Genomic DNA, 27,273 nt, shown 5'->3' on the forward strand with positions numbered 1-27,273 from the left:
TCAGTATTCAGACAAGGTGTCAAGGCATTCAGAGTCCAAAGGGTGTCCTCCAGCTCCGGGCCCCGGAGCGGCTGGGGGCGCCCTCTCCACTGCAGCATCACTAGCCTGCCTATTTGGGGACTCGCTGCCTTCTTTTCTTTTCCCTCAGTACCCGCCTCAACTCGGGGCCGGCCACCACGAGGGGACCAAGGGCAGTACCTTGAACGTTCATTTCGGACAGGGCACAGGAATCACCGCTCCAAGGCTCCGTAGAGCCGGGAGCACTGCGGGCTCTGGCGCGGAGCAAGTCGGGAGTTGTAGTTCGATCCCGTCGTAGAGGCGGGAAGCCGCGGCCCGCGAGCGGCCGGAAAAGGCGGGGCCGCGGCTGGGGTTTGCGCAGGCGCACACCTTCTGCCGGCCAGCATGGCGGACACAGGGCCTCCGCCCAGTAAGAGGAAGCGCGAACTGGATGCCGAGGAGACGGAAGCCCCCAGCACAGAGCAAAAGGAAGCAGGCGTTGGGAATGGTACCTCTGCCCCTGACCGGTTACCTTTCTCCGGCTTTAGAGTGAAAAAAGTGCTGAGGGAGTCCGCGCGGGACAAAATCATTTTCCTACACGGGAAGGTACCATTAGCCAGTCCGGGATGGGGATGCGGTAGGAGTGAACCAATCATCGCCTGGGAGGCGGGTCTTTTCGGAGCTCGGCTGGAAAATACCAATCGCATTACTCGGGGGAGGAAGAGTGCACCACTAGCATGCATGGGGACGAGGGCGTGGAAGAGACAAGACTACCCTTGGAATTAAGGAAATTAGCACACGTAGGGCTAATTTTCCTAATTCCTCCTTTAATATAAATAACTGACACTTGTAGAGTGTATTGCAGATTTAAAAATCACGTGTTAAATTCTGCAAGCCATTCACCATTTATTCATTCAACCTGTAAAGGTGCTAGGAACCCAGTCAATGTTGCTGGACCGTCTTGCTCATCCATGCCTCTGGGAATGACCAAGAGACTGTAGGAGATATGATCCCTGCTGTACAGGACTTCAGCCCTAACAGAGGAGACAGTTTATTGCATTAGTAATTCAATTCCACGTATCATGCACTTACAGGCCAGAACTGAACGAGGTCCTGGGGATGTAGAGATGAAAGTTACCATCCCTGATCTTTAGGAGTGCAGAGTATCTTGAGGTATACAGACACACACAGCTGGCTCTAATACCATGTGCTCAGCTCTCTAGCAGGGACTGAGGAGACACTGGAGACCATCCTAGGAACTAGTGAGGAGGCCTAGCCAAGGGCAAGTATTAGGGTTTCCCAGAACTCCCAGCAGGAGCTCTCATTTGGGGAGGATGGCAGGGGGAGGGGGGACCTGGGCTTAGGCTTCCATGCCTCTCTCTGTGTCTCTTGTTTTTTACAAGGTTTTGTTTGGTTCTCTCAGCCTCCTCTGTCTTCAGTCTGCAGCACCTGCTAAAGTTTTAGCCGTGAGAACCTTAGAGCTAGGAATTAGCTGGCATACCCAAATTCTAATTCTAGTTTCTCTTTCAACATTGACTGTTCATATAACTTTGGACAAATCACTTAATTCCTCTAGACCTCAGTTTCTTCATCTGTAAAGCGGAGAATTTGACAGAGGCCTTGTGAGCCTAAAATGGAAGCTAGCTGAGAAGCTTTGCATCTTTTAGAAGAAAGATGTGAGCACTGCCACAAGGATTTGGGTTAATGAGATGCCTCCTCTGGGAGAAGAAACATGAATGTTGTTGGCTAGACTTGCCCAGACGGAAGACTACAGGGAAGGAAATCCCAAGTGTCGGGATGTCCAGGGCCCTGGGAGCTTCTACCTCTGCTCTCCAGGCCTCACCTGTGGCTCTACCCCTGAGCCCACTGATGGTGTCTCTGCCCACAGGTGAATGAGGCCTCTGGGGATGGGGATGGAGAGGATGCCATTGTGATCTTGGAGAAGACGCCATTTCAGGTGGAGCAGGTAGCCCAGCTCCTGATGGGCAGCCCTGAGCTCCAGTTGCAGTTCTCCAATGACATCTACAGCGCCTATCGTCTGTTCCCTCCAAAGCAGCTGAGTGGTGAGCAAGTGGGGGCTGAGATGGCTGCATGTGGGGAGAGTGGGTGGTGGGAAATTAGGGGTGTGGTGGCTTGCTCTCCATAACCGATTTGCATGTTCTAGTGCAATAGTTCTGGAAGGAGGAGGAGATTTTGCCCCCCAGGAGACATTTGGCAATCTCTGAAGACATTTTTGGTTGTCAGAACTGGGGAGGAGGGGATACTGGTGGTACCTAGAGGGTAGAGGCCAGGGATGCTGCTAAATACAGGATGGGCCCCCATAACAAAGAAATGTCAATAGTGCCAAGGTTGAGAAACCCTACTCAGGTGTAGTGTGTTTTGGGAGAGAGTGTGATTCATGGGATAGGACAGTTTCATCTACTGATTCAGTAATAATGATTGTCAACACTAACTAAACCCTTATTATGTGCTGGCCACCATTCTAAGTATTCTACGTGTATTATCGTATTTCATCCTCAAAATAGCCCTGTTGTGATAGGACTTGACAGGTGAGGGACCTGAGGTTTTGAAAGGTTGAGTGCCTTGTCCAAGACCACACAGCCAGTAGGTGGCAGAGAAACTAAGATCTTTCAGTAGACTGAGGACATGCTCACCACATGCTGTGGAATGAGTGGTGTGCTGGGTGCTGCAAAGATCAGTTACTTCCCCGAAGGAACTAGCTCTCTAGTTGAGGAGACAATGAGTGTGATCGAGGGGGATGGACTTGAGAAGGGCAGGAATTCGTGGGTTAAAAAGCAGAGATTTGGGGGCTGGCCCAGTGGTGCAAGCGGTTAAGTGCACCGCACTCCGCTGTGGCAGCCCAGAGTTTGCCGGTTCGGATCCCGGGCGCGCACTGATGCACCACTTGTCAGGCCATGCTGTGGCAGCGTCCCATACAAAATGGAGGAAGATGGGTGTGGATGTTAGCCCAGGGCGTCTTCCTCAGCAAAAAAGAGGAGGATTGGCGGACGTTAGCTCAGGGCTGATCTTCCTCACACACACACAAAAAAGGCAGAGATTTGTTTTTGATTGCAAGTATTTTTTAATATATTAAGAAGAGGAAAGGGCCGGCCCCGTGGCTTAGCGGTTAGGTGCGCGCGCTCCGCTACTGGTGGCCCGGGTTCGGATCCCGGGCGCACACCGACGCACCGCTTCTCTGGCCATGCTGAGGCCGCGTCCCACGTACAGCAACTAGAAGGATGTGCAGCTATGACATACAACTATCTACTGGGGCTTTGGAGGAAAAAATAAATAAATAAAATTATTAAAAAAAAAAGAGGAAGAAGGCGACTATTCCATGCCAAAAGCTAGGCGTGATGTTGGCTTTTTTCCTTAGGTGGTTAGATTGAGTAAGCAGTTTTGTTGGAAGCATGAGGGAGGGAGACTTCGGAGGTTCCTTCCAACCAGGAAATTCTGCGATCTGCTTTGCAGCACATGGCAGTTTTGTAAAATCCTTCTGTCTTTTTATTTGCCCTCCAGCATTTAAGAAGAGTTTGGCTTTACAGATACCCTGCCACAGCCTTTTTGATAGATTTAGTCTTTTCTGCACCCCCAAGAAAGGGTGCTGTTGTTGTCCCTGAAAATATATGTGAACACTTGATGTGAGACAAGCAAACCTTTCAGAACTGAAAGCAGAACAGCCTGGCCCTCTGTTGAAAGAGAGCCAGACTGATTGGTTCAAGTTGACAGAAGTGGACAGCTGTATTTACTTTCTCAGGCCTTGATGTTGAAGCAAATATATTCCTCAGCACGGAGTGGCAGAGGCATGACAGAAGGCACTGTAGCCCAACACCACTTGGGGCAGCCCCCAAACTACAGGCTCTGGGGCCACCATTCTGCTGCCAGCCCTTCCCCTCGCCTTCCCCCAGCCCTCTATCCACCCTCCCCACCCTCAGCCAAAATCCAGAAGGTTCTGCTCCACGGAGCAACCCTGTAGAATTCACAGCCTTTTCTTTTCATCTTATTTTCCCAGTACTTCTGTGGTACTGCTCACAAGTGGTGTGACCGCTGCCCTGCCTTTCTGTTTTTGTCGTTGTTTTCTAAGCTAAGCACTGAAAGAGGCAGTGGTTATCAGCTCACCATAGCTCCTCTTCTGCACTCAGAACCCCAAATGTCTTTCTGCCTTTTCCCAGCACTACCCACTCCCCCTGGGAGCCTCGGATGTTAGCTCATCCTTCCAGGGCTCACTGTCTTAGCGTAAGCGTTAGCATATGTACAGTTCACTATGCTTTTCTTTTCCCTGCCTAAACTAGGCCTGGTGATTTGGAAGTCATAACAGTTTGCCTCATCTCTCTCTTGTTTAGCTGTACACTCTGTCCCTGGATGATATTCTAAATCGGGCTGGCAGACTTTTGCTGTAAAGGACCAGAGGATAAATATTTTAAGCTTTAGGAGCCACAAATGGTCTGTGTTGTGCATTCTTCCTTTTCTTTTTTTAACAACGCCTTTAAAAATGAAAATACCACTCCCAGCTTGTGGAATGTACAACAGGCCCTGGGCCAGATTTGACTTTCTGGCCAGTTTGTCAACCCCTGTTCCAGACTTTTCTCACTCAAAGTGTGGTCTGTGGACCAGCAGTGTTGGTATCACCTGGGAGCTTAGAAATGCCGACTCTCAGGCCCGATTCCAGACCTCAGACTCAGAATCTGCATTTTAGCAAACCACCTAGGGTGAGTCCTGCACATTAAACTGAGAGGCACTGGTCTTTAAACACCACCTGTGTGCAGGTGAAGTCCACGTTTATTTCTCCAGCTCCGTCTCCATCCATCTCCATTTCTCCGAGGCTCGTGTTGAAATAAACGCCACTAGATTTCTCCATTTGGAAGTCTCATAGGTACCTCATAGGTGAAATGTGAGAATCAGGTGCGCTAATGGTTTAAAAGTACTTAGCACATATTAAACAGTAGCTGTCATTGTTATTCTGATGTACCAGGCCCTGTGCTGGGGACTGGAGCTTCAGAGATGAGTAAGATACCATCTCTGCCCTCACAGTCTTATCTGGGGAGGGGTAACCCCCAAGTTATTATGAAAAGAGGGAAGTAAACTCAACAGGGTCTGGTCACTGTCTAGATGTAGGGAACAGAGGTCCTTGAAAGTTTGAGCCACATTTTCGGTCCTCAGCAACCAGACCCCATGTTAAGTGCTCAATGAATGGCCACTGAAGAAAGAACCCACTAGCTGACCCATCTCTATTTTTTCCTGCGTACCAACCATTCCACAGCCACGAGGTGGCAGCATTGCCGAAGTGTTCCTGTTGCCAGCTCCTTAGGCTTGCGGACCAGAGCCTTCTCAGCCTCGCTTCTCCAGTCTCAGTCTCCCATCACCAACTCTTTAGCACTGCCTGGAAGGGCCTTAAAGCGTGGTTGCTGCAGCCTAGTCCCTCTGAGCCCCCTGCGCAGTTGTCCCTTTGAGTTTTTCTTCTGTCTCTGGCTGTTTCTCTAGACCCCCTTCCCAGAATACTTTCCTAGGGGAGCCGCCCCCCGCCTTCCCCTTCTAAGCTGATTTCTTCTGGTATTTCTCTGGTCATTGGCAAATTTCTTCTAGCCTGAAGGTTTTGCAGTCTTCTCATTTATCCCTTCCAGATTCTCAGCTGACCACAAGAGACTGCTCCTGTGAGCCACTCATGGCCTCCCACCCCACTGACATAATAGAGAGCAAGGGCATCGGAGTTAGACATGCTTGGGTCCTGTCCCAGAGCTCACACTTACTGGTGGTGTGGCCTGAGGCATTGCCGTGCCTTTTCTGAGCTTTCGTGCAGTGCAGGGGTTAAGAGCAAGCCTCGGGTCAGACATCCCTGGGCTGGAATCCTCGCCTTGGCATTTACCAACCGTGAGGACTTGGGAAGTTTCTGTGTTCATTTAACAAAGTTGAAGCACTGCCTGTGTGCAGGTGCTGGGCTGGAACGTACCGGTGAGTGCCTCAGATATGACCACTGTCTTTGGAGTCATTGTGGGAAGGCAGACGGCAAACAAGGTAATAGATGTCTAAGTGGCCATGAACAGGAGAGGTCTGCCTGAGCTGGGCGTCCAGGAGGGCTCTCTGTGGAGATGACGCCCAGGCTGTCCCCTGAAGGTAGAAAGGAACCAGCTGTGCAGAGAGCTGGTGAGGGGGGTGAGGAGAGTGTTCTGGACTGAGGGAACAGCGTGTGTTCTGGGGCAGGAAAGGGGAACAGAAAGGAGGCCGTCATGTTGGGAGCCTGAGGGAGCGGCTGGTGGCTGTGATGTGCGGCAGCTCAGATGAAGTTGGGGAAGTCACTTCAGCTGTTTTCTTGTTAAATTGTCAGTAACTGAATGTAACCTCAGGACAGTTATGAAATAGATGAGAGGAGAAAGATAAAATTTTTTAGCTTCTTCCCATAGTGAGAGATACACTTTACATTGTGACCATGTGAATAAATATACATGGATATAGGGGGAAAAAACGTTCACCAAGCGATACTTTGTGGGACACTCTCTAGTATCCTCAACTGAATTCCAGTCTTGTCTGTTTCCCTTTTATTTATTTTTTTTTGTGAGGAGGACCAGCCCTGAGCTAACATCCAATGCCAATCCCCCTCTTTTTTTAGTGAGGAAGACTGGCCCTGGGCTAACATCCATGCCCATCTTCCTCTACTTTATATGGGATGCCACCACAGCATGGCTCAACAAGCGGTGTGTCAGTGCGCACCCAGGATCTGAACCAGCGAACCCCGGGCCGCCGCAGCGGAGCGCGCACACTTAACTGCTTGCGCCACTGGGCCGGCCCCTGTTTCCCTCTTTTTTAAATATAGTTTTAACCTCCTAATTTCATCACTTTCAGGGTTGTAATCTCTTGAGATAAGGTGTATAAGCCACATAGCACAGCAGCGGGCATATGGGGTGTATTCCATGTGTTACTCATTTTCTGTTATTCTTTTCTCACCCTTAAAATTATATGAGCCTTAAATGGAACAGTATATGTAACATATGGAAAAAGGCCTGGCCCTGATCATGAGCAGGTTTCATGTGGCAGATGTGAGGGCCGAGGGGGCCAGATGGATGGCATCTTAGTGCTGCTCTGGCCGTCCAGGCGGGGCAGAGCCTGGATCCTCTCCTGCCGCTTCAGCCATCACGCTGGCACACCTGGGCTATCAGTGGGGCCCTTTGACTGAGATGTCTGTTCCCTCTTACCTGGGGAGGAAGAGGGGAGATAGTAGGGAGAGGGGTATGACTCAGAAATCCAGACTGCCTCTAAAAAGGCCGGTTGTTTTCCCGGTGCGGAGCAGGCATATGGAATCTCAGGTTCAGAGGAGGAGAAGGCGTCCGAGTGAGTGAGGCCAGGGCAGGGCACAGGGGTCCTGGGACTCACTTCTGGTTGCAGAGAACTCCTAGCACTTGAGCTGCAGGCAGGGTTCACCTCCCTGTGGCCTTGGCAGAGGCAAAACCGGGACCTGTGGTGTCCTGAATGAGGACTTGTTTGGGAGGAGGATTTTAAAAACCGGCCATTCCCTTAAGAGTTTCCCTGTAGCATTGTTCGTGATAGAAAAAACTAGAAACAATCCAGATACCAACTAACAACAGAATAGATAAATAAATCAAGGTGTTTTCCTACACTGGGCTACTTCTCTGCGGCAGTGCAGATGAATGAACTCCAGCTACACGCATCAAGAATCTCACCATGTAGGGCAAGAAAAGCAAGACAGAAAGTACACACAGTGTGATTCCAACTAGATCAAGTTGAAAAACAAGCCGAACTGCACAGTATCCTCCTTAGGGACTCATACATACATAACAAAACAAGGGAGACAAAAGGAAGTGATTAACACCTAATTCAGCAAAGTGATTATTCCTGGTGGGGCTGGGGCAGAGAGGACATGGGAAGTTCTGTTCTTGGACTGTGTGCTTCACGCATGGGTGTTCTTTTATTTTAAGTCTTTAAACAGTACATATTTTATACTTATGTACGTATGTATATGTGTATATGTATGATGTATATGTGTATACATATATGTATATTTAAAAATATGTGTGTAAATGTATACATACATGCATTGTTTTGTATGTACAATATATTTCTCAATTAAAAGTTAAGAAAAACTGGCAGGTCCTTAGAAGAACTAAGACTGTTCCCCCACTAAATCGTAGGGCTCTGCCCTCATTCTCAAGTTGGGTTTTTAGTCACTGTTGCTGACAATAAGTGTTTGATTAAGGCCTCCTTCCTCTGGTTTTGGTCGTTGGCAGACTTCTCTGTCTGCATGCCGCCTCTTCTCTGGGGCAGAGGAGTGGGGAGGCCTGACCCTTTCTCTCCAGTGGACAAGGGAGCCCATGCTGCGTGGAGCACACTCCAGGATGGTGCCAGCCCTGGCAGAATAGGGCAGTGTGGGGAGAGCCTCCAACAACTGGAGGAGAAGACCTAGTACCAGTCTCTGGGCTCTGCTCCAGCACAGACTGGCACAAGCCTCTCCCCCCATCCCTGTGGGTGTCCTTGGCAGCCCTCCCGTGGCAGCCGAGCCGAAGGACAACAGTTCTCTGAACAGTGACCAACAGGGAAAGCCTTGCCAGACAGGTCGCTACCGGAGTGGGGTGTTGAAGAGCCCCACCATCATCTAACATGAGAAACACCCGAGGCTTGGGGCCAGTGGGCGACACCAGGGCTGGTCATGGAATTGATCTGAGACTCAGTTTCTCTGACAGAAAAATGAGGAATCCAATAGCTGGCTCGCCCACCTCAGTGGGCTTCTGTATCATATGAGATCATAGAATCATAGTATCTCAGGTCCGAATGAAACTTTAGCATTTATTCAGTAACGTGCTCCTTAACTAAAACTATTCATCAGAGTTGCTTAAGGAGCTTTCTGAAATACAGAATCTGGACCTGCCGAATAAGAGTCTCTGGGCTAGGGCCAGGGCGTTTATTAGAGTCACACAATCACGTGGTCAAATAGTCAGCTAGCACTGAAGGGCTTAGATGGATGGGAATAGGCTCTGGTACCACTCTGCCCACCCTGGTCCTGCTTTCCAGAAGCAGCTACTAATTAAGGAAATTTCTAGGGTTAGTGCTTCCAGTGGTTTCCTCCAGACACTTAGCTGAATAATATGCTTATGCCACTAACTCTCTCTTGATTTGTCAGATTTTGACATGATCAGTTCCCCATAGTGGAAGTTGAAAGGTTTAGCTCCTTTATGCTTTCCTTACCCTCCCTTTCCTCTTCTCCCAATTTTTGTTTTTTTTTTTTTTTTTTTTTTTTTTTTGCTGAGGAAGATTGTCCCTGAGCTAACATCTGTGCTAGTCTTCCTCTATTTTATATGTGAGTCGCTACCACAGCATGGCTTGATGAGTGGTGTAGGTTGGCACCCAGCATCCAAACCCGCAAACCCAGGCCACCAAAGTGGAGTGCGCTGAACTCAACCACCAGGCAATGGGGCCGGCCCCTTGATGTTTTTATTATTATTTTTCGGGTTTTTTAAATTGCCTTTGGAATCCTAAATATACTGAAATCTTTAGCCCTTATTCTGTCTACTGTAGGTTTTATCCCTCTATCAGGGAAGAATATCAGTGTCTCAGCCTTCCCTTTCCACCAGCTCTTCTGTCCTTGGCCATCTCCCAGCTTCTCTGTCAGCTGTACTTGTGTTTCATGTTGTCACGGTATGTTCTGTCGTATAACTATGACGCAGTCTTGTATGCTTTGTCGATAAGTTGATTCTGACTTGACAGGAGTGAACAGCGTTGACACTGTTGTGGCCATATTGCTGTGTGCCACCCCTTCAAGCAGAGTGCTGGCATTCTGGTTCCTCTTCCACCTGGCGCTCCCGGGAGAAGGGTCTGATGTCTAGGTCAAGTGGAATCTCTTTTCTTACATTCCAACAGTTCCTCCAAATCACGCTGCTTTGTAGTTTCATATTTGAACCATTATTTTATCTGCTTTTACTTTTTCACAAAGTTTCTGGTTGCCTCTTTTTTTAAATTGTAGTTAAAAGAATACTGTGCCTTTATTCTGTTTTTGAAATTATCCAGCCACTTAGTTCAAGAATTCATTACATGCTATCTCCTGCCTTCCTTCTTGGAAACATTGTTTCCAGAATGTTCTTTCCTGCAGCTCCAATCTGCACAGCTCATTCTTTAGGCATGCTGTATGCTCTCAACCTGAGACTTCCTTTCACAGCTTTCCTAGGTTAGATCCACTGTTTTCTTTATTTGATGTCTTTTTCTTTCTTGTTTTACTTTCTCATTTAGCTGAAGTACGTTCTTGAGTACTTCCCCAGAAAAACTACATGAGAGGTAAACTTTCAATGCTGTATTTTGCCCTCACTTTTGATTGATGGTTTGACTGCATACAGAATTTAAATTTATTTTCCCTCAAAACATTAAAGGCATTGATCTATTGACTTTAAGCATCCATTGTTGCTAATAAGACATCTGAGGCCAGTTTGATTCTCATTTCTTTATAGCTAACTTGGTTTTTTTTTGTTTTGTTCTTGTTTTTTGGTTTTTTTGGGGGTTTTTTGGCTTTGTTAGTTTTCTTCCCTGGAAGCTTATAGTATATTCTCTTTAACTTTGATGTACTAAAATTTTGTAAGGCTGTGTCTGGGTTGGATTTTTTTTTTCATCTGTTGTGCTGGGTACTCTTGGATCCGTTTGATTTACAGTCTTATGTCCTTCTTCCACTCTGTACGTTTCTTCTGTTATTTCTTTGATAATTCCCTTCCCTCCTTTTCCTTGATTTCCTCTCACTGGAAATCCTATTAGTTGTAAAACTTCCTAGATTGATCCCGTGTGCAGCTTCTGTTCTCTCACTTTTCCCATCTACGTCTTTTCTTCCTACCCTCTGGGAGGTTGTCTTAACTTTGTCTTCCAGACCTTCTAGTGAAGGTTTTAATTTGGCAATCATATTTTTAATTTTCTTCCCTCTGTTTCTCTGATTATTTCATTTTCATAGCATCTTGCTCTTGCTTTACAGAGGCCAAATTGGGTTGACTTTCTCTGACCACTAATTAGAATTGTTTTAAAAATTATCTCCTGACCCTTAAATGATCTCATTTCCTCTGGGGTCTGGTTCTGGTTGTTTATTTTGGTCATTCCTTTTCAGGCTGCTGGTTTTCCCTTAATGTCTGGTGAATGTTAGCTCATTTGTATTTAAAAATGAAGAACCAGGCTGGTAGTCTAGTGAGCTGATTGATGTGGATTTCATCCGCTACCCACGGATAGGTCTGTTTCCACAATATGCCCATCTCCTGGGTCGGTAGCTGTCCTGGTGCCATGTGGATGGGGAGAGGGGCTGGCTGGCTAGCCTTGCCTGAGTGTGCTGTTCGACTGGCACTCTGGAGCCCGCACACTCTCCAGTCCCCTATAGCTCATAGACCACATCTGGCCGGCTTCTTTTTGTATGCCCTGCGAGCTAAGAACAGTTTTTACACTTTTAAAGAGTTGTATAAAAAAAAGAAAAGAAAACTAAGAAGAATATGAAAAAAAGACTATATGTTGCCTGCAATGCCTGAAATATTTACTATCAAACTTTTACAGAAAAGTTTCCCAACCCCTGCTCCAGTCCGTGGTTTAATATCTTTGGAGGACAGCCCTCCTATATTTTCACCTGGCATTGAGTACCTGCCCCTAGGATGAGGGTATGGCAATGGATGGAGCCCTTTAGTTGATCCCAGTTTCCAGCTTCATTTCCCTTCCTGTCCTCTCTACCTGCTTATTTGGAGCCCAGATCTTCTCCTGGGTTCCCTTGGCAATGCTGGCAGTCACCTCCACATAGCCCATCGGACACTCCAGGCTGCAGCTTCCCTCTGTGTTGTCTCATCCATTCACACGCTGCCTTCCACTTCCTAACTTTGGTAAATGAATTGCAGTCTCTTATTGTCTGCTGCTTCCCTAGTCTCCTTCCCATCACTATTATGGGTTTGTTCCCCTTTATACCTCATTTCTGTCATTGCAGTGGGTTTTTGAAACAGTCTAAGAGTCACCATTAACTAGGAGTTGGGGGCCTTCCGCGTATGTCTAGATATGCTGGCTGGGGGCTTTTTAGGTGTAGGTAGCTTAGACCATGAAGAAGTTACCCCATTGAGGCCACACTCAGATAGAGCTTGTGTTGGTGAGCTGCAAAAAACACCTGTTTCTCCCAAACTTTTGTGCATAGAGACATTCCCAGATGCTTATGCACAGTGGGTGGGGGTGTAAACTAGACATGGCCAGATCCGTAAGATTGTAAAACCTGTCCCTTTGACCTAGCATTTCCACTTTCAGGTATCTGACTTAGACAGTTGCTCGTACATGTGCACAAAGAGATGTAAGAATGTTCATTGTAGCATCATTTGTGATAGAAAGAAATAAAAACAAAAACAACCTAAGTGACCCGGTGTAGGGGATTAATAAGGCATGGTGCGTGCATAGCATGGGCTACTACACAGTTATTACAAAGGAGGAAGAAAATCTATGTGGACGGTTGTGGGAGATCTTAGAGGTCACAGATAACCCATAAAGGATCATCCCACTTGTGCTCAAAAAAAGGACCTTTATGTAGCTATGTTCATGTATATGTCAACTCATTAAAGAAAAGACTGGAGTAATGATCACCCAACTGTTATTCATGTTTACTTCAATGAAAAGGATTGGAGGTTAGACTTCTGAATTATTTGAGAATATATTCCTGTGCTGCTTGGATAGATAGATGTTTTTGAGGCTGTTAACCTCATCACCAAACAAAGAAAAAATAGGAGCAGATCAAAAGATTAGCCTGAATTGGGGCCTCTGGCTGCTTCCTTACCTCACAGCTTGAATGACCCTTGTCATCAACAAGTATATACTGCATACCCCCAAGATACATGGACCCCAGCTCTGGTGATTTACACCTAACTATGGAGACATGCCTGTGAGATGCTTTTGAAGAGCACACGGCTGTGGAGGGGTGCACACTGGGAGCTGGCGGGTTGGAGTGTGCAGAGGTGGCTACTCCCACACTTGCAGGCATGGTAGCCTCCTGTGATAGGCTGGACTTGGTGATGGGAGAGTGGGAGGTAGAAGATGTGTTCCAGGTGAGGGCAACAGTGTAGACAGAGCTGTAGAGTGGGCTCCTAGCGTTAGCTGGGCTTTGAAATGGGGCTTTATGAATGGGGCAGGGGAAAAGCTGAGTGAGCCCACGGGAGTCTCTCTTTACTCCTTTGGTTTCATCAATTGAGACCACCTAAAGATGGCAGATTTCTGTCTGCTTTTCTCCCTGGGTGCTTCAGAGCTCATGATGCAAGCGAGCCAGGGCCCCCTCTCAGGCTTGGAAGGACAGTGGAATAACAAGCAGAAGTTTTGAGATGGAACAGTCCCTACCATCTGAGTCAAATTCTTGACCCAGAATCTGTGTTCTACCTTTCTCTTTGCTGTCTGATTGGCCCATGCTTTCCTTCCCCTGTCAGCTCAGCTCAGAGAGCCCTTGACCATCTCCCTGCCACCATCTCTTCCCTGCCACCATCTCTTCCCTTCACCAGCTGAGAGCATAGGCCCTTTGTTCAATTCTCTATTTAGACTCGTGGCTTCCATGAGGCCAAGAGAAGCCATTGCATTCAGAGCCTATGCAGAAGTGAATTGAGATATAGCCACCACCATGAGACTAACGTTCTCTCTCACTCTCTCTCTCAATTGGGGGAAGGTCCCAAGACTGTGGCAGTCTTAAGGCTCGAGTCAGCAGAAAAGTCAACTTACTTAGGACCAGCAGGCAAAGGCGGATTACCCACAGGAAAGCTGGTTCCACTTCCATCGCTTGGCTCCAGCTGTGGCTGCCAGCCTGTGGCAGCCTGGTTCTGTTGTCCACTTCTGATCTATACTTCTTAGTGAGTGGTGACCTAGAATTCCTGTCGTCCTGGGCTCCTCTCAGTAGGGGATGTGTTCTGTGCCTTTGGCCTTCTCCCTTCTCACCCACATGCACAGTGTGGCAGTGTCCACTGATGTGACACTGTGACTTGCTACCTGTGCCAAGTGAGAATCAAGGAACCAGAGAGAATTAAGGAAGTACCTTTAGACAGGAAGTTGAGAGAGGCCATATTTTGGAACTCTGAATGTTCAGTCTAATAGCTCTTGTAGTGTGGTCTGCTCAGCCCCAGAATAGTTTCTTCCTGTGTGGCGGGAAGTGGGGGTCTCGTAGCTCTGAGGCCAGGACTGTCAGTCAGCATCTTCATTATGTCATTAGATATCAGCTCTCAATTCTTCTGTTCAAATGGAACTTTGTGGAGTGCTGTAAGCCCCACAGCCGTCTACAGCAGTAGTTCCCATTCCTAAAGAACCACCTCCTATATGACATTCCAGAGGCTGCCCCAGCCACCCCTGGGGCTGTGTTCAGAGTTAGTGAATTTGCTTGTGGGGCATCGGGTCCTGTCATACTCCCCTCGTCTCCCTCCTGGGCCTCAGGACTGAGGAGAGGGAGGAAAGGAGCTGTCAGATCCAGGATCTTGCTAAAATCAGCATCTGCCTCTTCTCTGTGCTTTAATAGCAACTCTGTGCTTTCGTTGAGACAGGTAATTAGTGGTTTGGAGGTTTGCTGTGGAGTGGTTGAAGCTTCCAGCAGGATCGTGACCACACCCTTTGGCCCTGTTTATCCTTGATCTGGAGGTCCCTTCAGGCCTGCACTTGAGTGCTTCCAGCATCCCTGCGGTGCGGGACACTGAACGCCCCGCCCTGGGCCTACGACTGGAGCAGGACTGCCTCCTCTCCAGCCTCTGGCCTGCTCTCTCTGGTCCCCACGAAGCCAGGGCTGAGGAGACTGTCGCCTAGCCAGGGGAGACCCCCCACCAGCCTCCCTCCCTTGCCAGCCTTTCTCTGGGAGTTCGTCTTTTGAGGGAGTGCCTTGCCCATCTCACCGTCTCTGGGTCATCTCACCTGTCCCCTGGGTGGCTCTGGTTGGCTCTTGTGGTGGGGAGGTGGGGGATGGGCTTCACACTCAGATCATGCTTTGCTGTTGCTTCTCCCCTGGGCATGCACATCTGGGTCAAATAAGTTGAAACTGGCTCATCCTAATGAAGGGAGAGCAAAAGCCACAGTCTGAGCCATAGAAATGACCTCATCGTGTAGAAGTCGTCAGCCACGGCTGGAAAGCAGTCTTGTTTGAACATGTGTATGGGAAGGAGAGCAGACTGTCTGTGGTTTGCATTTTCATGTTTCATGCGCAGCAGCATTTTCCTGGGGATTTGGCTAAGCTGGCTTTGGCAGAGAGCGAGAGAGGCAGCTGCTCTTTCCTCGGCATGGCCTGCCTCCCACTTCTGAGAGCAGTTGGGCGTTCGTCTCTGGTTGGGGGACGAGGTGGCTTTATTTATTGGAGAAGGCCTTTCGGGAGACCCTAAGGGTCTTGACAGGCAGGACAGAGCTGTCCGAGCCAGGGGCACCCCAGCCTGCTCATCTGAGCTGCAGAGCACAGGAACATATGTGCACCAGGCCGCTGTCCATCTGGGATGCATTGAGATGACCGTTCCCACTGCCAAAACTTCCCTGTAGATAGAGAGCTGCTGCCCCAAGCTGCACAAGGGCTGCGGCACCACCACAAGGCCCCTGGTCTGGGACCTCCACCCCAGGCCACCTTCCCCACAATCCAGCACTGTCACACTTGTTGAGGGGCAGGAGTTGGTACCACACATGTAAGTGGAAATAGACATTGTTCCCTGTTGCGAGCAGGATCGTCTTCAGTCCCTCTGTGCTCCCCTCCAGAGTCTGTTCTAGCCCAGCGCCTGGCTGCGGTGTACCCTGGGGATACTGGTGTTCCACCGTCCATCAGACAGCGGTCAGAGTTGAGGGGAGCATGCCTCTACTTCCCTGCCCTCCCCAGGGAGCATTGCCTCCAGCATCGAGCATCAGTGTTGCTGGGCTTTGCATGCTCCCCGTCTGCAGCCCCAGTCACTCTGGCACCTCGTTATGCCCTTTGGTTTTGCTGGCAGCTGTTTGTGTCTCTGGGAGGGGTTGGAACTAATCATGTTTCTCCCCTCTGATGGGGCTGCTTTTTGGAGAACATGGCTGCAGCACAGGTTTCTAAAAAAAGGCCTGAAAGAGAATGGCCCTGTGGAATTGGGAAAACAAAATTGCTTAGAGCAGCCAGACTGTTTGGCTTCAAATCTCAGCTCCACACTTACTAGCTATGTGACCTTGGGCAAATTACTTAACCTCTCTGGGGCTCAGTTTTAAGGGGTGGCTTATTTTTCTGTTTTTTTTTTTTTTAATTTTTAAATTTTATTTATTTATTTTTCCCCCAAAGCCCCAGTAGATAGTTGTGTGTCATAGCTGCACATCCTTCTAGTTGCTGTATGTGGGACACGGCCTCAGCATGGCCGGAGAAGTGGTGCGTTGGTGTGCGCCCGGGATCTGAACCCGGGCCGCCGGCAGCGGAGCGCTCACACTTAACCGCTAAGCCACAGGGCCAGCCCCTATGTTTCTGTTTTTAATGTATTTGTTACATAAGTGATCCGTAAATACCCCCAAAAAAAACAATTTAAAAAATTACAGTTAGGGGCCGGCCTCATGGTGTAGCTGTTAAGTGTGCATGCTCTGCTGCTGGCAGCCCGGGTTCAGATCTCGGGTGCACCAACGCCCTGCTTGTCAGGCCATGCTGTGGCGGCATCCCACATAAAGTGGAGGAAGATTGGCACGGATGTTAGCTCAGAGCCAGTCTTCCTCAGCAAAAAGAGGAGGGTTGGCAACAGATGTTAGCTCAGGGCTGATCTTCCTCACAAAAACAAAACAAAACAAACAAAAAAAATTACAATTAAATGTAACCACCATCCAGAAATAAGCATCTTGGAATATGTCCTGAATTTCAGACTTTTTTCTATGTGCTTATGTGTATGCAATTTTGCATGCACATGCTCTTTTAAAAATAAAATGGCATAATATATATTCTATTCTATAGATTGTATTGTGAGGGCCTAATATGTGTCAGGTGCTGTTTTAGGCACTGCACACACAGTATTCAAAACAAAGTCTCTGCTCTCAAGGAGCTTACGTCCAGTTGGAGGAGATGGACCATCAATAACAAATAGGTCAAGTGGCAATAAACAGCTAAGGAGAAAAATAAGGCATTGTAGGGGAGACAGAAGGACAGGGACGTGGGCTTCCAGTTAAAAGGGGGCAGTTTGCCCACCTGCTTCCTTTAAAACCCTCACTAAAAATGACATTAAAGGAGTTACATTTTAAAAAAATTATCCCATAAGGGCTAGAGGAAGGGAGAGGAGACAAACCTAGGAAGCGAAGGAAGGAGGAGGAGAAGTAACTGACTTAACAGATCTGAGACCTAGAGACCTGAGCACACAGAGGGGGAGATCTGAGTGGCAGTTGCTACAAACCCCTTTCCCACCTCACAGAACTGCTAACTGCTCCTTCCAGAGATGGAGTCCCTGGAGAGGTTAAAAGAGAGGGTAGAGATTCTAGGTGCAGTGGAGGGTGGGGTCATGGTACTGAAATGTAGAGGGGTTAAGTGGAAGTTCACATGGTCAATGTTGAGATGACCTCATGCCCCCCACCTACCCTCGCTGCGTCTCTTCTCATCACTCAGCATGCTGTCAGCCAGGCTTAATACCTCCACGTGTGAAATTGGAAGGATCATCTAGGGACAATCTGACCAGCCCAAGAAAAAAGACCTAAACTCTTAGGGGTTCCGTCATGCAAAGGAATAGCCCAATCATCCTAAAATGAAGCTCCAAGTGAACACACCTATGTCCACAGAGCTTCCCATCAGCTTTTTAGTGCTCTGCTCTGAAATATGTGTGAGTGCACAGGCCAGGGTAACCAAACTTTTTTTTTTTTTTTTTTTTTTTGGTGAGGAAGATCAGCCCTGAGCTAACATCCGTGCTAATCCTCCTCTTTTTGCTGAGGAAGACCGGCTCTAAGCTAACATCTATTGCCAATCCTCCTCCTTTTTTTTTTCCCCCAAAGCCCCAGTAGATAGTTGTATGTCATAGTTGCACATCCTTCTAGTTGCTGTATGTGGGATGCGGCCTCAGCATGGCCGGAGAAGCGGTGCGTCGGTGCGTGCCCGGGATCCGAACCCGGGCTGCCAGTAGCGGAGCGAGCGCACTTAACTGCTAAGCCACGGGTCCGGCTCAGGGTAACCAGATTTTTGAGTGAAGCCTCAGTTGAAAAAGAAAGAAAGAAACTTGAAGGAGAGAGAAACTATACAGGGAGAAGAAATTTTCAAAAACTGTCTTAATCTCAGGTATTATGTTATCAAATGATAAGATGAAGAACAAGGTACTGTTAATAAAGAATTTTTTTAAAACTCTTGGAAATTAAAAATATAGCACAAATGAAAAATTCAGTAGAAGATGAAGTTGAAGAAAACTTCCTTCAAAGTAGAGCAGAAAGACATAGAGATGGAAAATGGGAGAGAAAAAAAAACTAGAAGATGAATCGAAGAAGTTAAATGTCCAAATAGATGTTCCAGAAAGAAAGGGCAGAGAAAATGGGGAAGAAAATGATCCAAGAAATAAGACAGTTTCCCAGGAGTGAAGAACACGATTTTCGAGATTGGAAGGGTCCAACGATTACCTAGCTCAGTGGGTGAAAATAAACCTGCTCCAAGTCCCATCAACACAATCAGGACATTGGGGACAGCAAGGAAAAAGTAGGTCAGTACAAAGGCTTGGGGATCAGAATGACCTCAGACTTCTCGACAGCGGTATTGCAATCCCGTAGATCATAGAGCAATGCTTTCAGATTTTGAGGATCATTGCTTTCCATCCTGGAATTCTTTAGCCAAACTCTTAATTAAGTGTGACAGAAGAATAAAGACATTTTTAGATGTTTCAAGTCTCTATCTCCCTTGCACCATTTCTGGAAGCAACTTGAGTTTGTGCTTTAGCACTGTGGTTCTTGATATATGATCCCTTGACCAGAGGTAGCAACTGCACCTGGGAACTCGTTAGAAATGCAAATTCTCCAGCCTCACCACAGATGTCCTGAGCCAGGTGGTTCTGATGCACAGTCAAGTTTGAGAACCACTGCTTTAGCAAAATAAGGACATAAACGTGAAAGACGAAGATAATGGATCTGGGAAACAAGGTGCCCAGCACAAGAGAGAGGGAGAAGGAGTCCCCAGGATGATAGTGCCCAGAGCTCCCAGGGCACAGCTCTGCGGAGGACACCTGCTGGAGCGGGTCAGAGGCTCCAGCAAGACACTGGATGGGCTTTGGAGAGGTTTGAGATTGTTTGGAGCTGTTTTTTTTAAGAATGCCAGTAGGGGCGGCCCGGATTCGGATCCCGGGCGCGCACCGACGCACCGCTTGTCCGGCCATGCTGAGGCTGCGTCCCACATACAGCAACTAGAAGGGTGTGCAACTATGACATACAGCTATCTACTGGGGCGTTGGGGAAAAAAAGGAGGAGAATTGGCAATAGATGTTAGCTCAGAGCTGGCCTTCCTCAGCAAAAAGAGGATTAGCATGGGTGTTAGCTCAGGGCTGATCTTCCTCACAAAAAAAAAAAAAAATGCCAGTAGGAGAGCAGGGTCAGGGAGTTCCTTGTTCCTTCTCTAGCCACAAGGAAAAGCTTTTGGGCAGGGAGGTGCCAGGTACTGCTCACCCTGGGCAGGTGGCCCCCTTAAGTCAACTTGCTAAACAGGTTGGCAGAGAGGGCACCAGTTGAGTTGTCGAGCTTCATCTGCTGTCACCATGGGGCCACGGCTTTAGCCCAGCGCTGAGCCAGGTGGAGCTCTGTGACTGAGGGCACCACCGTTTCCTCATGTGTGAAATGGGGATTATAATAATACCCAGCTCACATTGGTTGTGAGGAGTGAATGAGTTAATATACATAGAGGGTTTAGAACAGTGCATACCTGTTAGCAATTAGTGCTGAGGGTCCAGAGGATATCAGCACCTTTTTTTTTTTCAAATGGAGATGATAATGTAGTCCTTTCTTGCCTTTTTTTTTTTTTAAGGAAGAGTGGCCCTGCGGTAACATCTGTTGCCAATCTTCCTCTTTTTTCATTTTTCTCCCCAAAGCCCCAGCATGTAGTTGTGTATCATAGTTGTAGAGTTGTAGCTCTTCTATGTGGGACACCGCCTCAGCATGCCTTGATGAGTGGTGAGTAGGTCCGTGCCCAGGATCTGAACTGGGGAACTCCAGGCCACCGAAGCAGGACGCACGAACTTAACAGCTATGCCACTGGGCCAGCCCCTCAACACCTTTTTTTTTTTACGTTTTATTGTGAAAAAAAATTTCAGCCCTACAGAAAAGTTGTAAAAATAGTACAAAGAACTCCCTTATAAAAGCCTTTCACCTACTGTTAACATTTTGCCACATTTGCTTTTTCTCTCTCCACATATACATTGAAAAGTAAGTTAGAGGCATCATAACCCTTCATTGCTAAGCTCTTCAGAGTGTGTCTTCTAGGAACCCGGGTAAAATGACCAATTTTAGGAAATTTCACATTTATACAAAACTATTATGTAACGTAGAGACCATTGTTAAATTTTACCAGTTGTTTCAATGCCGTCTTTCGAGCAAGACTCCTGTCCCTCATCCAGGATCCTGTCTAGTGCTGCATGTCCTTTGATCTGGAGCAGTCCCTCGGCCTTTCTTTATCTTTCTAATTGACACTTTTGAAGAGTCGTAAAGCCACTTGTTCTGTGGAATGTCCCTGGATCTAGTTTTGCTGATATTTCCTGTAATTGGATTTAGGGTATGCATTTTTGGCTAGGATACCATAGCAGGTTCCTCAGGAGGCACATGATATCAGTTTGTCCCATTAGGAGTGATGTTAACCCTGATCACTTAATGTTTTCCCTTTGTGATTAATAAGTAATCTGTGGAGAGATATTTTTGAGTCTGTGCATGGATATCCTGTTTCCCAACATCTTTTCACCCGATGGTTTGAGCATTTGTTGGGCATTGACTCTTGACCAAAATCCTTGTGGAGTTCAGTTGCAGGTCATTTAGATAAGCACCAGAGTTCACTTTTGAGAAGTGAGAAACTTGGCATTGGGAAATACGTTGATTTTTGGTAGAGAGGTTTTATTCCATTTGGGACAAAAATGCTCTTCCTGGGGTTAAAGTCTGAAAAGGCCGGATTCATTTAAACATTTGTTCAGTAAATATTTGTTGAGTGCTTACTATAGGCCAAATGCTGTTGCAGGTGCTGGGGATAAAATGATAAATTAAAAAAAGGTAGACCAGGGGCCGGCCCCGTGGCTTAGCGGTTAAGTGCACGTGCTCTGCTACTGGTGGCCTGGGTTCAGATTCTGGGCGTGCACCGATGCACTGCTTGTCTGGCCATGCTGAGGCGGCGTCCCACAAACAGCAACTAGAAGGATGTGCAACTATGACATACAACTATCTACTGGGGCTTTGGGGAGAAAAAGGGGAAAAAATAAATGTTTTAAAAAAAAAAAAAAAAAGGTAGACAATGTCCCTGTCCTCCTGGAAGGTACATTCCAGTGGGAGAATCAGACAGTAACTCTGTGTTCTATTGTCTGGTGGTGATGGGGGAAAAAAAGCAAGCCAGAAGGAGACAGGGTGATGAGGTTAAGGGGCGCCCTTTTAGCCAGGGCTGTCTGTGAGCTCAGGAGCTGACCTCTGGGCAGAGACCTGGATGATGCAAGGGAGCACCCATGACTGAGATGGGAGGCCCACCTGGCAGTGGGAGCAGTGGGTGTGAAGCTTGATGTGAGTTAGTGGAAGTGTAAGGAGATCAGTGTGGCGGGAGCAGAGACATCAGGAGGAGAACGGCGGTAAATGAAGGTGGAGGGGGGGTCGGGGTGTGATGACGGAGGGCCATGGAGACCATGGTGGAAAGCGAGTGAAGCAGTCCAGCCCCTACCCCTGACGCCAGCATGTGAGGGCCGGCCTGCCCCTGGCCAGGGCTTCCAGTGGTGGTCTGACAGAGAGTGGGCCCCTAGGAATGATTGGCTCTGAGGGGGTCCTGAGTGCAGCAGTAGGGTTTCTGCATCTGGGCAGGAGTTTCTCAGGAAGGGAAGAAGGACAGCAGGAAGTTAGCAGTTGGAAAACACCTTTTTATTTTTTCCCTGCTGCTGAGGGGGAAGGCAGGAGGGGGCTGGCCTGGTGAGGTGCCTGTTTCCTCAGCACCCTGGGTGGCTGGGGCAGTCTTTGACAAGCCTTGGCAGACAGGGGCCTACTCGCAGGCCCACCGGCTCTCTGATCTGGAACAGCCAGGGAGCCCCAGGCTGTGTGCCCAGGGCTGTGTGTCTGTTGCCAGCAGGGCTAGGCTGTTTTCCAGCGTCAGCTCTCCCTTTGTCCCCAGCCCATCTCCCCAGTGCTGAGGGAGCTCCGTTGCTCACGGCTTTCCCCCCACTGCCCAGCCCAGGCAACCGAAGTAACGACGACACAGCAAGAATAAGAGCCAGTATTGGAGGAGCACTTCTGTGTGGGGGGCACTTTGTGAATGCTTCCCACCTACTGCTCATCGACTTCTCACAACAGCCCTGTAAGGTAGGTCACCTGCCCAAGGTTGCACAGCTGCTAAGTGCAGGGCCAGGATTTGACGCCAGGGTGATTGGTGCGAGAATCTCTGCTCTTCTCCACCAGGCTACACGGCAGATATGGTGAGATTTTCCTGGAGCCCACTGCAAGGGCCAAGGCAGTGCTGTTCAGTTGATTTCGGGCAGTCTCCTGCTTCTTGAGGTCTTGGCGTGCTGACCTCTGACCCCTGGCCTGTAAGTCTGGGCTGTCAGAGAGTGGTGGGAGTGAGAAGTGAGGAACTGCTTTTGCTGCTGCCCAGAGGGTTGTGAGGAGGCCTTTGTGCCTCCCTGTCAGGGTCGGATCCGGAGATTCACAGGAAGTGGGCTGACATTTACTTAGCGCCTCCAGTGGTCCAGATAGCATGTGTTGTTTAATGTTAGCAAAACTCAAATTTTATGACTACCCTTTAACAGATAAGGAACCTGAGACTCTGAGAGGTTAAATAACACACCCACGGTCGCACAGCCAGTAAGGGGAGAGTCACACATCAGCTTGGGTCCAGAGCCCATGTCTTCATGCCATGCTGCCAGAGCTGATGGACCAGGGGCCTGTGATCCTCACCAGAAGTCATGTGCTTGGTATAGCCCCTTTGGACGTCCCCCTGGACTGTTGGAAGATGAGACTGGGCCTTTAGGCAGGTGTTGAAAGAGCATCAACTTTGGGGTGAGAAGACTCCGATTCCAGTCTTGCCTCTGCCATATTTCAGTGGGGTGCTGCACATGTCTCGAGTCCCTGCAAAAGTCTCGACGCCCCTGTGAAATGGGGAGTAAAATCACCTCTGTCCATGGGGGCCGGCCTGGTGGCATAGTAGTTAAGTTCGCGTGCTCCACTTCGGCGGCCCGGGTTTTGCAGGCTCGGATCCTGGGCACGGACCTACACACCACTCATCAAGCCCTGCTGTGGTGGCATCCGACATACAAAATAGAGGAAGATGGGCACAGATGTTAGCTCAGGGCTAATCTTCCTCAGCAAAAAAAAAAAAAAAAAAAAAAAATCACTTCTAGCCTCAGACCAAGTCTGAAAGTATAGGTTGCTGGTTCTTAGCTGGGTCTTGAAGTACATAGGTGAGTATGAAAATTTCCTAGAATGTTAAAATGCCCCAGCAGGGCTTCTCTCGCAGGTTTCCCTGGGAGAACACATCTGATTCTGGAGTCAGGGAGGACGTGGGTCTTTTGAGAAACATCCCAACTGATTTTAAAACACCATTTACCTTTCCTGCCCTTAAGATTGATGTTGAGGGGCCAGCCCGGTGGCATAGTGGTTAAGTTTGTGCGTTCCGCTTCAGCGGCCCGGGGTTCACAGGTTCAGATCCCGGGCACAGACCTATACAGTGCTCATCAAGCCATGCTGTGGAGGCATCCCACGGATGTTAGTGGAGGAAGACTGGCACAGATGTTAGCTCAGGGACAATCTTCCTCAAGCAAAAAAAAAAAAAAGATTGATGTTAAAGCACTATGTATAAACGTTAAGGTCATGATAACAGTTGTAGCAGATGTTATTAGAAATAGGGAAAAGGACTTCACCAGAAGCAGGTGGTATTGGACTGGGACCCTAACCTAGAGTCTGTTTAGAAAAACTGCAAGATTTCCTTCTGATGAAAAGAGTGGTTCTCAGCCTGGGGCAGTTTTATCCCCCAGGGAACATCTGGCAATGTCTGGAGACATTTTTGGTTGTCACAACTGGAGAAAGGGTTTTACTGGCATCTGGTAGAAGCCTGCGATGCTGCTAAACATCCTGCACAGGACGGCCCCCACAACAAAGTGTTGTCTAGTCTAAAGTGCTAACGGTGCCAAGGTTGAGAAACCCTGGTTTAAAATAGCCAGGACTTACGTAGTATTTACCACTTGTCAGACATCGTTCTCAGTGCTTCACAGGTATTAACTTGCTTAATCCTCCCAACCCTATGACAGAGGGGCTATTATTATCCTCAGGCGACAGATGGGGCAGTAGGGACATGGGGAGGTGAAATAACTGGAATGGGGTCAAGGACCCACTTGAGGTAAGGAGGGAGCAGGTGGGGCCAGGACTTGAAATCAGACAGTTGGGCTCCAGTGTCCATGTCTTTAGCCACTGTGCTACGCTGTGCTGCTGTGCGTTAAGGGAGGCTACTTGGCTTTAAACTGGATTTTCAGCTTTGGGTCCAGAAAGCCACATAGGTAGAAATGTGGTATGTGAGAAGAGTCGGAAACTTCATTCCTGTGTGTAGAAAACAGGGAAGGGCTAGGGTTAGGGTGATGAGGGGCCCAGTGACCCATCAGTGAAAACCTTGTGTTTTCTGGATTCTGAGTGTGGCTCAGCTCATGAATTTAATGGCACGAGGTGCCTCGTGGGCAGAGATCACAAGTGAATATAACCTCTTAGCCTTTGGCTCCCTTTGTTAGGGAATCAAAGGTGGGGCAAGGCTCATCTCCCTTCTGTGGTACCTGTGGGGACTCAAGTGTGACAGGACTCTGCAGAGAGTGGGCCTAACTTTGCAGGCCGTGTTGTGTCGTTGCAGATGTAAAGACAACTGTGGTTTACCCTGCCACAGAGAAGCACCTGCAGAAGTACGTGCGCCGGGACCTCCACCTGGTGCGAGAGACAGGAGATGATTACAAGAACATCACCTTACCCCACCTGGAGTCCCAGAGCCTCAGCATCCAGGTGACTGGCCACCGCTTCTCGGACTGGCCCCAAGAGGTCAGACATGGAGTGTTTGTCCCTGTGGCCAGTGTATCTTTCTTAAGCATCTCTCCAGGGGCCAGCACTGTTCCACAGGCCATGGGGATACACAGAGAGCACAGTGGAATCCCTGCCTTCATGGAGCTCACCACCTTGTGTGGGAGTCAGACAGCACACAAATATATAAGTACACAAGACATGAGATCATGAGGGCTGTGGAGAAGAATAAGCAGGATAAGTGGGGTGAGGTCGTCACTGTTTTATAGAGGATGGTCAGAGAAGACTTCATTGATAAGGGAGTTGACCTGATCTGGGGCATGGACTGAGGCTCTCTGGGAATCTCAAAGCAACCCAGTCCATTAGAAGAATTTGTATGTACTCTACAGTAGCCCCAGTACAGTCTCAGAATGGCTGTGCCCTTGCCAGGGTTCTGTCAAGGGGTAGACTGGTGCCAGTTTAGGCCCGCCCCAGTCCAGACTCTTATTCCTGGTTTCACCTGCAGCAAACCAGCCTCCAGGAGTGAAGTCCCAGAGTAAAAAACTTCCCCTTCACTTGTTCCCCCTTGCAGTCATTCCATAGAGGGTGGAACCCTATTGTTCTTGGGGGTTGGTGCAGGGCCTCTTCTCTTAGGGGCTATATTTCTGACTTGGCAGCTTCTTCGAGTGTCTTCAGCCGCTGGGCCATATGCAAGGCCATTTAGCTAAGAGATCCCAACTCCTCCTTGGGTCTCTACCCAGCACCAGCCAGAGCTTCTGCCTGGAATTGGCCCCAGGTGAATGCTCAGAGTTAAATATGATGGATGAGCCGTTTCCTTGCTCACTCACTGGCTTTCACTGTCTCCATCTCTGTATCACTCACTCTTGTTCTCGTTGAGCAATTCTCACTTACTCTCCCCAACATGCCAGTTACAATGGTGGAGGGTGTTCTAATATGGGAAACTCAGCCATTTCTCCCAGACCCAGGAGAAGGGAGGGTGTCCTGGGTGTAAGGGGCACTACGAGGTGAATTGTACTTGAGAAGAGTAAGGAAAGGGAGGTTGACAGGGCCCATGGGAGGCCTTGTGTGCCAACAGCTCTCTTTCCTGTTGGGGAAGACCCAGCCCGGCCACTGGCCATGGTCCCCTGTGCAGTATTTGCACAAGGCTCCTCTGGTGCAAACTGGCTTGATTTTTTTTTTTTTTTTTTAAGGAAATCTCAGCATTTGCTCTGTCTTCTAAGTAGAAAAGAAATATGTTTCCATCTTCCTAGACAGCTTCTGCTGTTCAGGGTTGTGGAGAGATGTGGAATATACGTTCTGCACATACGTGAGAGTGAAGAGAGGAGACCCTTAATACAGTTGATGTGAGTCATATACTGTGTATGCCTTCTTATACACCGTTATGTAGTTCCTCTTGGAAAATAATACAACAAAAACGCCACTGCTCTACCAACTTCTGTTTGACATGAGCATTCATGTATTCTTTTTTTTTAATTTTATTTCTTTATTTTTTTCCCCCAAAGCCCCAGTAGATAGTTGCATGTCATAGCTGCACATCCCTCTAGTTGCTGTATGTGGGACGCGGCCTCAGCATGGCCAGAGAAGCGGTGCATCGGTGTGCGCCTGGGATCCGAACCTGGGCCGCCAGCAGCGGAGCGTGTGCACTTAACTGCTAAGCCACAGGGCCGGCCCTCATGTATTCTTTCTTGGCTACTTCTAGCAAGTTTACAAGCCCTCAGCTCAACTGGCAACAGTCATTATCTTTATTGAGCATCTACTGTGTACAAGGCCCTGTGCTAGGCTCTAGAGGGTTACCAAGAAAAATGTTGATGATGCCCGACAGTCTTGTAGGGAAGATAGACATGTAGTCTGACAATTGCAGTGTAATGAGATAAGCACTTTAGTGGTCTGTATATGAGGTACAGTAGTGACCCAAAGAGGGAGTGAGTGATCAGCTCAGACAGTGGGGGGCTTCACAGAGGAGGGGATCCTCCAGTTGGGTCTTAAGGGACAAATAGATGTTTACCAGGTGAATAGGGCAGAGTAGGGTATTTCAGGCAGAGAGAAGAGCAAGTACAGAGGCATAGAGGGCTGGAATCATTTGATGCACTTGGGGAGCTGTTAGGATCAACAGGAGATGACAGGAGAAGGCAGACAGGGGCCAGGAGGCAGTATGTGCACTTTGTCTAGGAAACCAGAAGTTCC

General features: G+C 48.4%; 1 protein-coding gene across 4 annotated transcripts in view; it reads left to right on the forward strand.

Annotated features, from left to right (window-relative positions):
• Positions 1 to 374: 374 nt before the first annotated feature.
• DCPS (decapping enzyme, scavenger) overlaps positions 375 to 27,273 on the forward strand; it is a 38,177-nt gene continuing 11,278 nt past the window's right edge. Inside the window, exons 1-3 of one of the 4 annotated variants that reach the window (XM_087433917.1) lie at positions 375 to 603; positions 1,886 to 2,060; positions 24,929 to 25,110. In XM_087433917.1, coding sequence (XP_087290043.1) covers positions 403 to 603; positions 1,886 to 2,060; positions 24,929 to 25,110 — 558 coding nt within the window. In that variant the 5' untranslated portion in view covers positions 375 to 402. The remainder of the gene's footprint in view (positions 604 to 1,885; positions 2,061 to 24,928; positions 25,111 to 27,273) is intronic. The other 3 variants (XM_087433918.1, XM_087433916.1, XM_004438451.3) reach the window with 3 other exon arrangements.

This window comes from Ceratotherium simum, chromosome 7 (genome assembly GCF_057802395.1).
Source record: "Ceratotherium simum simum isolate JZ-2026a chromosome 7, ASM5780239v1, whole genome shotgun sequence".
NCBI lineage: Eukaryota > Metazoa > Chordata > Mammalia > Perissodactyla > Rhinocerotidae > Ceratotherium > Ceratotherium simum.